General features: G+C 36.4%; 1 protein-coding gene across 2 annotated transcripts in view; it reads left to right on the top strand.

Moving 5' to 3' along the window:
- BIVM (basic, immunoglobulin-like variable motif containing) overlaps positions 1–12669 on the top strand; it is a 53169-nt gene that overhangs the window by 34376 nt on the left and 6124 nt on the right. For both annotated transcript variants that reach the window (XM_039849298.1, XM_039849289.1), the window contains 7 exons: positions 1729–1872; positions 3620–3827; positions 4374–5453; positions 7815–8062; positions 8413–8532; positions 8702–8915; positions 10613–10757. In XM_039849298.1, the coding sequence (XP_039705232.1) occupies positions 1729–1872; positions 3620–3827; positions 4374–5453; positions 7815–8062; positions 8413–8532; positions 8702–8915; positions 10613–10757 (2159 nt within the window). The remainder of the gene's footprint in view (positions 1–1728; positions 1873–3619; positions 3828–4373; positions 5454–7814; positions 8063–8412; positions 8533–8701; positions 8916–10612; positions 10758–12669) is intronic.

Below are 12669 nucleotides of genomic sequence, written 5' to 3' on the forward strand. Positions count from 1 at the left end.
GAGTGTTTGGGTATCTGTACATGTATCAGATATACATTTATTTCTATATATATATCTGTCTGTGCATCATATGCTCCAGTTATCTATTGCTTTGTAACTTAGTGGTATGAAAATGGTCATTTATTATCATCATTTCTCACTTTTCTGGGAGCTGATGAACTCGGCAAGGCATTCCCTCTGAGTGCCCCTCATGTAGATGCAAACAGACTGTAGCTGGGGCTGGAGTCTCCTCAAAGGCATCCTCTCTAAAGTGTCTGGTGATTGACACTGGCTGTCAGCCAGAACACCAGCCTGTGCCTGTGCCCTCTCACTTGAGCTCTTTCACAGTGTTCTGGGAAGAGGCATCTCAAGAGGAAGTGCCAGGCAGAACCTGTGTTTCCTCTTCTAGTCAGCTTTGGAAGTTGTGCATCTTCCCTTCTACCACATTCTTTACAGGTTAATTAAGGCTAGCTCCTATTTAATGAGAGGGGAATTAGACAAGATGAGTGTCAGAGAACCTGTGGACATGTTTTAAAACCACCACCAAACATTTTAATGAATAACATTTTTCAAATTGAGATTGTACTGTATATAGAAGTTTTTTAAAAAAATTTTGAAGTTTCTCTAAATAGATAATATTCTTTGATTTCCAAGTTAACTGTTTCTTGTATGTTCATATGATTTTGGTACATACTGGTAGAAGACTTTTGAACTAAAACTGCAGGATCCCGCAACTCATGGAGGTTCTGTATTATTAATATAGCAAATAATAACAATTTTAGGAAAGAACTTGGATATTGTGTTCAGAAAGACGTGCATTTAAGTGCAGGCTCTGATGTTCACTAGCTGATCTTAGACAGATTAATTTCACTAAGGCTTTATTTCCTTTTTTTTTTAAACAGAAATAATATTGACGCCTTCCTTACAGGGATGTTGATAGCATAAGTAGGGGAAAGCGTGGGAAACTCTGACCATATGACTGTCCTGTCATAAGGGCTTGCTGGTTTGCACACACATACAACATACACACGTACATATAGGAAAGCAAATTGTTTTATTTTATTTACTGATGAAAAGTTTTAAAGTACTTTTGGTAATAAGTTAAAATTTTAAAAAGTTTTGCTTTTCCATGTCTATGAAATAGCTCACTTTTTACTTTGATTTTAGGTAAGAAGCAAAATAAAAATAATCTAATTAAGGGAATTTTAAATATTATTCAAATTCATAAGGCTCATCCTTGCCTCAGGGCCTTTGCACTTGCTGTTCCCTCAGCCTGGGATGCTCTGTTTCTGAAAAGCTTTTTGGTGTCTTTTTACATCTCTGCTAAAGGTCACTTTTTTAGTGGGGTCTTCTCTATCAGTTTTTCTTCTTTCTATTCTTTTAATCAAACTCTTATAAGATTAACCTGCTTTATTTTTTTTATTGTTATCTTGTTTATTTGTTTATCATGTCTTCTTTTGCTCCAAAGAGTAGGGACTTTATCTGGCATGATCTCCATAGTACCCTAGCACCTAGAATATTGCCTGGTACATTAGAGGTGCCTGGTAAGTATTTTTTCTTTTGAATGAGTGGACACATTTCCTCATTTGCCTGTTCACTGTGATACCTATTGCAGATTATGTACAACTGTGTTTAGCGTATTATAGATTATGTAGAACTCTGTTTATGATACAAACAAAAAATCTTACAGCAAATAGCATTAAGCATATGAAATGTAAATTTCATGGTGTTGTGTTTTACTTGTTACAGGAAGAGTTGTTTCAGAATCCTCGTGCAGTAGATATTGAATCTGAAGACTTCTGCAGCCTGCCCCCCGAAATCAAGCATGAAATCTTGACTGATATGAAAGAATTTACCAAGCGAAGAAGAACATTATTTGAAGCAATGCCAGAGGTGAAATATACAACAGCCATTAATGTGTAGAATTGACAACTGCAGCACAATTTTTCTTCAGCTAAAAGAGAAAATTGATAAGCATTACTTATACAATATCTGTTTTCAGTAAACAGCATTTATGTGTCTCAAGAGATCCTATGAAACATCATATATTTATAAGTTTGAACTTAAAAATGCTTACTCAAAAAAGCTCTTCTTGATTTTCCACCCAAAATCAGGTCTTGTCTCCTGCTCTGTGATGTCCCTATAGTTCTTAGCACCCAAATATGCCTCCCTTACTCTCCTGTATATTTCTCCTGTATATCTCCCTTACTCTCCTGTATATTTTCAGTACCTAGGACAGTATCTTTCACATAGCAAGTACTCAGTATATGCATAGTGGTTTACTTCTTAGGTTAATTCGTAAAGTTATTTTAACCCATAGTATACTTTATAAAATACTCATAGTAATATAGAACCTAATCGCACTGGAAAAGTTTGTTCTAACTGGAAATTTCAGGTATCTCTCTGCTGCTGGGTTAGAAATGCAGTCAGATCTCCATCTTCCCTCTCCCTCTTTCTGGACAATGGCACTTAGGAATTTAGTGCTAAATTTCTTAACTTAGAGCATCTGATGGTGGCTCCACAGCCACAGAAGCCTAAAGTGGGGTATTGTGTGGAGTTGGATTTCGTCGGGCATGTCACCTAATTATGCTACACCATTATTACTGTTTCTAGTTGGTGAATGAGTTTTGTTTTTCTTTCTACTGCTGCCACCTATTATTTCTAAAATCATTTTCCTTTAACTCACTGTAGGACAGATTACAAATTTTTGCAGCATTATTACTCCTAATGAATGGATGTGGTATTATTTTTTTATAGACTTTTGAACATTTCTTAAATTGATACCAAATATATGAAAAAAGGCAGGAGATATTTATTTTCCCATCACTCCTTTCTATTTTTCCATAAAGAATGTGGACATAGGAAAATGCTAAGGTGTACAGAAATGATATACAAAAGACAGAAGTAAATTTATTTTCATTTCAGGGGAAAAATCCAAGCTTAGTCTGTCAGCTAGGCATTTTATTTCTTGCGTGTAAAAGGATCTTTGGCTGGTCTTTGAAGAAATAGAACTTGGTTTCTTTAAACAACAATGGGAAGGAATGGGAGAAAGATTTACTCTACTTTATTCTCTTTCTGCCACCATAGAGCCTCTGAGGTCGGTAGACTAGAGTTTACAGTTTCTTCATTTGTGGAATGGAGATAATGATATTTGTCTCATCAGTGGTTGAGAATAAAATGGGATAATATATATATAAAAGCAGGTAGAGGAATACCTTACACAGGAAATGTTTTATAAATGTTAACTATTATTAATAACAGTGATTGCTATGATTTATTGTGTGTCTCTTATGCACCCGGTACTGTGCTGTGTACTTTACTTGCATATTTACTTGATTTCTAGAAAGTTTTCTATTAAGCCATAATCAAAATGTCACAGTGCCTGGCATTTACATGCTTAATACACATTTTTTGAATCAATGATTAAATCATAAACAGTCTTTTCCATCTTCTAGCAAAATCCACGGTTTCTGTTTCTTCTACCCAATTCTTTTACTTTAAAGATTATATTAAGTTATAGTTTTTCCCTAAGTATTCAAATTTTACTTTTATGAATGAAAATACTACAGTGGAAAAAATCAATTGCAATATGGTAATATTATCTGTATTTAATATAAAAATTTTATTTATTTTGCTTTAGGAGTCCAATGACTTTTCACAGTACCAGCTCAAAGGCTTACTTAAAAAAAACTATCTAAACCAACACATAGAAAATGTCCAAAAGGAAATGAATCAGCAACATTCTGGACAAATCCAAAGGCAATATGAAGATGAAGGGGGCTTTTTGAAGGAGGTAGAGTCAAGGAGAGTGGTCTCTGAAGACACGTCACATTATATTTTGATAAAAGGTATTGGACACTATCACTTATTTGATGATTAAAGACCAAAAATACATTGTATCTCTGAAGTCTGTAAACTAGGAGTGCCCGACCCTTGGGTTGTGATTGGTTTCAGTCCGTGTCCTGTTAGGAACCAAGTCACACACCAGGAAGTGAGCAGCTGGCGAATGAGTGAAGCTTCATTTGTATTTGTGGCCGCTTCCCAGCGCTAGCATCGCCGCCTCAGCTCCACCTGAGATCATCAGGCATTAGATTCTTAAAGTAGCACCGGTCCGTGGTGCCAAAAAGGTTGGGGACCACTGCTATAAATTACCATCTCTGGGTAATATTATAACGTCCTACCTATGCAATAGTAATTGTATGTAGTCATTAATGGAATTGCCTACTATTTTGCCAACCCACTTTAACATTGACTAATGAATTAACTCTTAGTTGCTGATTAAATGAAAATGTATAACTTCATTTATGAGAACCATTATGTTGTTATTTGTGTTGCTAGAAGTATATTGTTATACTGTAAAACTATATAGTAAGAATGTTTTAATTTTTTTTAAGGTATACAAGCTGAGAAAATTGCAGAAGTGGATTCAGAGTCTTTTCCATCTTCCAGCAAAATGCATAGCATGTCTTTTGACACAAAGTCATCTCCTTGTGAAAAACTGAAGCCAGAGAAGGAATCTGGTGCTACCCCTCCTTCTCCAAGAACTTTACTGGCTATGGAAGCTGCCATGCTGCCAAGCTCTGAAGAAGAGTTGGAGAGTGAGACTCAAAGGCAATATAATAAGAGGAATGCATCTGCTACTATAGATGGAGGCTCCATATCACCACTGACTCTCCTAGCTATTCAGAAAGCTCTTGATGATGATGAGGATGTGAAAGTGCATGTTGAGAACGATGTGCAGATGGGTGGGTCAGGAGCGAAAAAACTGCTCGTGAACAGTTCTGATGAGGAAGCTGATGAAGGACTTAAAAAGAGAGATGAAAAAGGAATGCTGTTGACAACAATGCCTGATTCAGCCAGTGTGAACTTTGTGGAGGAATGTGTAACCAGCACTAATAATAAAAAAGAGCTGGCAGATTCAGCTCCTTCGTCAAGTACTGTCATTTGTCAAGGTAGTGAATCTAATGTTCCAAAAGAACAAATGTCATTTATTCACATGGTTAATGAAGGCTTTCAGACAAGTGATGAGCCTGCGGTTAGTGATAGGAAAGATCCATTTCCTTCAGAGAAAACAGTGGTTATACACAGGAATGCATCTGGGCTCCAGAGTGAAAGAGGACTGACATCAACACCTCTGACAAGTCCAAATGCTGTGTCAGGGAATGAAATATATACCAAAGTGCTTGAGTTACAGCAAGATCTTTGTCCATCTGAGAATAAATATAATTCTAGTCTTTCAAGTGATGATGAAACAGAATGTGAAAAATATTCTGCTTCTGAAGTTACTGGCACTGTCAGTTTGCAAGAAGCAACAAGTAACTTAGAAAATGCAGTATCGTTTAATGGTAAAGAGTGTGAGAATTTCCTGAAAACCATCCAAGAAGGTGAGACGATGAAATCTGCAGGCCAGGATTGCATTTCAATTCCAAAGTTCATGGAACCAACGGAAATTTCTGAAGAAAGTGAATCTGATGGTAGGTGCTTGTTCTCTTTTGGAGATTTCACGTCTGTAGGAACTGCGAGTTCCTTTAGTGTGGTCCAGTTCTCATTCTGTTCAGGTGATGAACTAGACTCAGAAAGGTAAAATGACTTTATCAAGGACACACTGCTAGTAATAGAATCTTGCCCTTTCCTGTTTTGCTGTTCTTTGTTGTTTTTAAAGGGAAGGAGTGCCTTAATTGGAGAAGGTAAAGCGAGTTTCCTTTTAGTTCTTTTAACTTTTATTTTGAAATAATTACAAGCTTAAAAAAGTCAAAAGAATATTGCAAAACATTCAGGTTCCTTCACCCAGTACCTGAGCTGCTAGCATTTTACATTTGCCTTATCATATCTCTCTGCCTGCCTGTCTCTATATGTACATACACATCTATATCTATATCTGTACACACTTTTATGCAGTCCTTATAATTCATAGATCCTTATAATTCATAGATTCCGTATTTGCAAAATTACTTACTAAAATTTATTTGTAACCCCAGAATCAATACTCATAACTGTTGATGGTCATTTGCAAACACTCATATAGAATAGCTAAAAATTTGAGATGCCACACCATTCTCAGCTGAGGTTGAGCAAGGTGGCACTCTGCCTTCTTGTTTTAGCTCTCCTACAGAGATGACCAGAGGGTAGAGATAGAAGAGAGCAGTGCAGTGTAGACCAAGAAGCTCTGGGCCAATTGCATAGGGTTTGGATCTCAGCTCTGGCACTAGTTAGTAGGGTGGCCCCAGGCAAATCTCTTAATACTCCTGAACCTTGTTTTCTTGTTTGTACAATAAAGAAAATAGAATTTACCAAGATGGGTTGTATTTAGAGTTTAAGGTTATAAATGTATTTCCTATAGGAGTAAAGGTTCGATATTCATATGTGTAGGGTCCTCAGTGACTTTATAGAACATAACTGCTGCAAATAAAAAGACAACTGTACACGCCCTCCCTCACACACAGTTTTTTTTTCCTAGTGTCGTCCAGGTTTCTCTACTTTAGGGTCGCTGTTTCCCCTTTGTAATTGATAAGTATTTTATGGAAAGGAATTTGGGGGCTATATAAATATATCATTCCTGGACAAACCTTCACTCACTTATTCTAGCATCCATAGATGATTTCTACCTGAATAAATTGTGCTGTGATAGTTGCCAAATGGTGGTTTTCCAACTCCCTCATTTTTTATATATTTATTAGTTGGCATTCTATTTAAGGAAAATCTTTCCTTTCTCCCCATTTATTATTATGTTTTTAATCAGTCTAGACTCATGGATTCCTATTTATTTGGTTATGTATTACCATACTTTATTTTGTTGCTCAAATTGTCCTAGCTTTGGCCAGTGGCTCCCATAACTTACAATTCCAAGACAATGGCCAAGATGTTCCAGGTTTAACTTGTATTTTCCCTGCCCTTCCCTGAAACTAGCCATTTCGCCAAGGAGCCCTGGTTCCTTGTAAGGGCATGATATTTAGAGATTAAGATCGGGGGGCTGAGTGTGCTCATTGTTATTGGGGTGTCATTGCTTTAGGACCTCTTAGCAACAGAGCCAGAAAATATATTTATATACACATATGTACACACATCTAATTTATCTATATATTCATAAATTTACACTGATATCTGTAGTTCCATTTCAATATCACAGATTTTATTCTAGCCTCTACCTTCTTTGTAATTTCCTTAACAGTGAGAAATCTTTTTGCTTATTCTCTACTTAGAACCATCTCCTGATCCCACTGGCCTCTTCCGTGGCTAAGGATGTCCCCTTGCCCCAGCCTCCAAGCCCTGAGAAACCCTACCCCCTCTATCCTCAGACTGAACCCTCTCTGCCTGAAGGAAAGGAAAGGAATCAATACATATTTTTTAAAGAAAAGAAAAAGACATGAGAGAGGAGCGAAAGAAAGTGGAAGAGGAAGAGCTGTTTCTCCAGAGTTCTTATCCAGGGTTTTTTTCTCACTAAGTCACAGCTTTATTCTTTGCTATGTTTATAGTGAAATTGCATAAAAACTTATTTTACAAACTACATGCTTATTTACATACCCTAGTAATTCTCCTTTTTGAATTTTAAAACAATATTAGTTAATTTAAAGAATTTATTTGTGTAGATATGCAATACGTAGGTCTTTGAAAGCTTGGTACCTAATTGAAAGACAGTGTCAGTTGATTTAATTGAAAAGGCTTATTTTGAAGTTATAGACATTATTAAGTTTATTTAATAGTAATATACTATTACATGTTTCTATTACATTTAGATCTTTTTCTCATTTTTCATTATACTTTGGAAAGCTCTTGATGATTTCAGGAAAATTTCGATTTTCAGCTGTAAATAAAGTGACCCTATTATTTTGGTACAGGAAGTTTCATTGAGGTGCACAGTATAATTAGTGATGATGAACCTCAAGCCAATTTAGCCGAAGCTTTCAAACCTCCCTCTGGACAAGATGAAGAGGAACTGATAGGAACTAAGAAAGAAGAAGCCACTGGTGACTCCGAGGGCCTCCTAGGAGACAACTCCGAAAGTGAGGCCTTGAATATTGAGCCACAGGAGGAGACTGAAGAAAATGCAGACAGTTCTTTCAATGAATGGCAAGATATTAATTTGGTAATAATATTACATCATGCTTTAACTTATTGCTAAGGAAACCCATTAAGTAGTTTCTGAGTTTTAAGTAGTTACTGGGTGAATAGTCATTAGCTGTTTGCATGTATGTTCTTGTTCTTGCTCATGGCTCCTTTTTTATGTAGATTGCTGTCTGGAGTAGTTTCTGCTTTTACTGTGATTTAGTGAGGGAACTCTAAAGATATCACAGACTTGCTCAGAAATCCAAGTGGAAAACGTCATAAGGAGAAAAACTTGTTGGTAAATTCAGTCAGACTAAATGCAGGCTTTTATAAGAAGTGAATTTAATTGGATTATGAACATAATTATCTACAAATGAAATTATTTTCTAGGAGGAGCTGGAAACTCTGGAGAGTAACCTTTTAGTACAACAGAATTCATTGAAAGCTCAAAAACAGCAGCAAGAACGGATTGCTGCTACTGTTACAGGACAGATGTTTTTGGAAAGCCAGGTAAGTGTACCAACTTGTGCCTGTTTTAATAACACCTGCTGATATTTTCACTCAGTCAGATTCCCTGAGAGGGTGTGTTAAATGAAATGTTTAAGCACTCCTTCCATTTTTGGGTCAAGGCCAGGTATTACATTTCAGCAGAGGTAATTGTGTATCTGTAACTCTTCAGGAACTTCTTCGCCTGTTTGGAATTCCCTACATCGAGGCTCCCATGGAAGCAGAGGCTCAGTGCGCCATCTTGGATCTGACTGATCAAACTTCCGGAACAATCACTGATGATAGTGATATTTGGCTGTTTGGAGCACGACATGTCTATAAGAACTTTTTTAGCAAAAACAAGTTTGTAGAATATTACCAATATGTGGACTTTCACAACCAATTAGGTAAGACTTCAGAGTACGATTACTTCCTGAAATTTACCTTCAGAATGTGTATTTTTAATTTTTCTTTCCAAGAGACTAATTTGGTGCATCAGTGGAAATGGAGTGTCTGTAAAAGTGTTCATATAAGTGGTCTTTTGCTTATTAGAGAAATAGAATTTTAAAATTAGAATTAAGGAATTAAAATCCTAATATTTTCAGGTGTTTTCTGCAGTTTAATCATCTGATCTGGTTAGACGTTGACTGATTACTTGAGATCTCAAGAGTGAACCAAAGGTGGTCGAAAGAGGAGGGAAGTAGGAGGCACTGCTGCTGGAACCATGAATCTCATGGCCATATAGTGGTGTTTCTGGCAGTCTTTCATTCTCCCATTCATGCAACAAATATATGTTGAGTAATTCCTATATGCCTGTTGTTCCTGGCAGTCGGGAAACAGCAGAGAATAAAACAGTGTAGTAGAAGAAACAGATGATTAAAAAAATACATAAACCATAATTCGATAGTAGATGGTATGTGCCACATAGAAAAATAAAGCAGTGAAAGAGAGTCACAGGAAGTGCATGTTCTGTTTTATATAGAATTGTGGTCAGGAAAAACTTTACCAATAGATAACTTTTGGTCTGGGGTCTAAAAGAAGGAGAAAGCAAGTGTTATAGCTATTTTAGGGATGAGCATGTCAGACAAAGGGACTAGCATATACAGAGACCCTCAGGCAGAAGCTTGGTTGGTTTTTTCTAGGGAAGCAAGAGGTTGTCTTATGGATTGAATTATGTTCCTTCAAAATTCATACATTGTAATCTTAACCCTGGTACCTCAGAATGTGGCCGTATTTGGACATAGAGTGTTTAAAGAGGTGATTATTAAATGAGGTTATTAGAGTGGGCCCTAATCTGATCTGACTGAAGAGGAGATTAGGACATAGAGGGAAGAGGGAAGACCATGTGAAGACACGTGGAGAAGACGACCGTCTGCAGGCCAAGGCGAGAGGCCTTTGGAAGAAACTAACCCTGCCAACACCTTGATTTCAGCCTTCTAGCCTCCAGAATTGTGAGGAAATAAATTCCCGTTGTTTAAGTCACCCAGTCTGGGTACTTTGTTGTGGCAGTCTGAACAAACTGAAAGAGTGGCCAGTGTGAGTGAATGAGGAGGAGAATGGCAAGAGTTAATATCAGAGAGGACAGAGGAGACCCAAACCAAGTAGGATCTATTGTGCTGTAGAAGAGATTTGTGGGGTGGATTGGGTCTGTGATGTGAGAAAAGAACAGTCAAGGAAGACTCCCCATGCTGAGCAGTTTTAGAATGGACTTACCAGTAATGAGGTGAGGGAGACCAGGAAAGGAACAGTTGGAGCAGAAGAGGGGAAGATCCAGGTTTGGATCTCTTATATCTGAAATGCCCATTAGACATCCAAATGGAGATGTTAAGGTGATAGTTGAGTATGTATGACTGGTTTGAAGGAGAAATCCAGGCTAGATAGCTAAATTTGTGGGTCAGAGTAAATGATATTTAAAGCCGTGAGGATGGATGAAACTTTAAAATTCTTAACAGAATGTCATTTAAAAAAAGAATATTTTCAAATAGGAAATTTGATGAGTATATGTATGTATAGTTTATATAATAAAATATAGATGCTATGTAATAAATATTTACAAAGTAACATTTTAAATTCGAAAATACATAATAATTTTTGCTCTTTATAGGATTGGACCGGAACAAATTAATAAATTTGGCCTATTTGCTTGGAAGTGATTACACAGAAGGAATACCAACTGTAGGTTGTGTTACAGCCATGGAAATTCTCAATGAATTCCCTGGACATGGCCTGGAACCTCTCCTAAAATTCTCGTAAGTTTTTTCTTATTTTTTTAATTCAGATATTTACATAAATGCCCATATTAACAAACAGAACTATTATTCCTGACATGAACTGTCACAAATCATTATTCATTGAGAAAATAGGAGGAGATATTGGTTGGGTTACTAAAGTTTGTTTTCACTTTTCTAGAATTCTGATAAAATCAGGGACTGTTGTTTGTTTGTTTGTGTGTTTGTTTTTAAATTGCTGCCAGACTTATTCTAAGTCAAGGGTACAAAGCCAGTCCTGTGGGATTTCTTAGGTGTGTAGAAGTTGCTGTTTCATTCTTCATATGTCTGTCGAGTAGCTACTTTGTGTCCGACACTGTGTTAGGCTGGGATAGGAAAGATGACTAAGTCATGGACCATTCCCTCAAGTAACTCCCACACTCTTGGGGGTGACAGAGAAATATACATACTCATGCTTCTTAGTTGAGTGTTCAGAAAGAGGTGGGCCAGAGAGAGGCATAGAAATGTAATGCCAGGAACTTTATATCAGGCACTCCTATCCCTTTTCTTACTGCATGTATACGGCAATGTATTCAGTAGTAGGGTTGCATTCCACACAGAACCCAGAGTTGCCCTATACTTGGGGTACACTTTTCAATTTTGGAGATTTTGAGATGGTGGTAGTTGCGAGTATGTCTGTGAAAGCAGTTCTTTCTTAAGATTGCCCCTTGATGGCATCTTTTTTAAAAATTTGAAATTTATTCATATACCATAAATTTCACTCTTTTAAAGTGTACATTTCAGTGGCTTTTAGTCTTTTCAGGAGATTGTGATGACATCTTTTAACTATCAGTTTGTCGTGAGATACTGTTTGAAAGCTGATTACTTAATTTAGTTCTCTTCAGTTGTATCTCCTGTGTTTGATATATCTAGGATATTCTGGTCTGAAGAATCAGTGATTAGAATTAAAACTTAAATACAAAATTATTTTAATGATCGCTGTCCTGCAGCCTTAGCACAAATACCAGTGTATTTTATTTTATGCTTTCTTTCTCACTCTTTTCATAATTTTGTTGTTTGTTTATACTGCAGATAAGTTATTAGATAGCTTGTAGTTCATGGTATTTAAATAACTTGAAAAACTACAAATAATGCATACTAGAAATATTAGAAAATATGTATTAAAAAGATTACAATTAACATTTTGGTTTATATAATTTTAGACTTTGCACAGTGTACTCATACATTTTATATATATATATGCATTTGACCCTAAAACCACATGCATTTGAACTGCATGGATCTACGTATATGTGGATTTTTTTAAAATAAATATGCAGTTAAACCTCTATCACAGGTTTCGTATCTGTGGATTCAGCCAACCATAGATCAAAAACAGTATTTTTGATCTGTGTTTGGGAATTGGCGGATACAGAGGGCCAGCTCTATGCATTGTTCTGTGCCATTTTATGTAAGGAACTTGAGCATCCACGGATTTTGGTATCTGCACTGGATCCTGGAACTAGTCCCCCTCGTATACCGAAGGATGACTGTAGTTAAGTTTTTGGGGAGTCAAAAGTTATATGTGGATTTTCGAATGTGCAGGGGTTAGTGCCCCTAACACACACACACACATGTATACTCATGTAAGTGTGTTATTTTTTTCTACAAGAATGAGACGATGCTATTATATATACTTTATATGTTACTTGAACTCATTTCGTGATAGAACAAGGCGCATATCATCAATGTATAGATTTATGTCATTGTTTCGATAACTCCATAGTAATCGTTTGACATTGTCATGATTAATTTAATTAAATGCCTATTGTTGTTTCTGTTTTTTTTTTTTTAAGTGTAAACAAACATTGATTTGGATGCCCTTATCTTTAGGTTCCTATCTGCTTATTATTTTAGGATAAGTGAAAATGATATGTAACATTTCAGTTTGGTG

The sequence above is a fragment of the Pteropus medius genome, unplaced genomic scaffold (assembly GCF_902729225.1).
Source record: "Pteropus medius unplaced genomic scaffold, Ma_sr-lr_union100, whole genome shotgun sequence".
NCBI lineage: Eukaryota > Metazoa > Chordata > Mammalia > Chiroptera > Pteropodidae > Pteropus > Pteropus medius.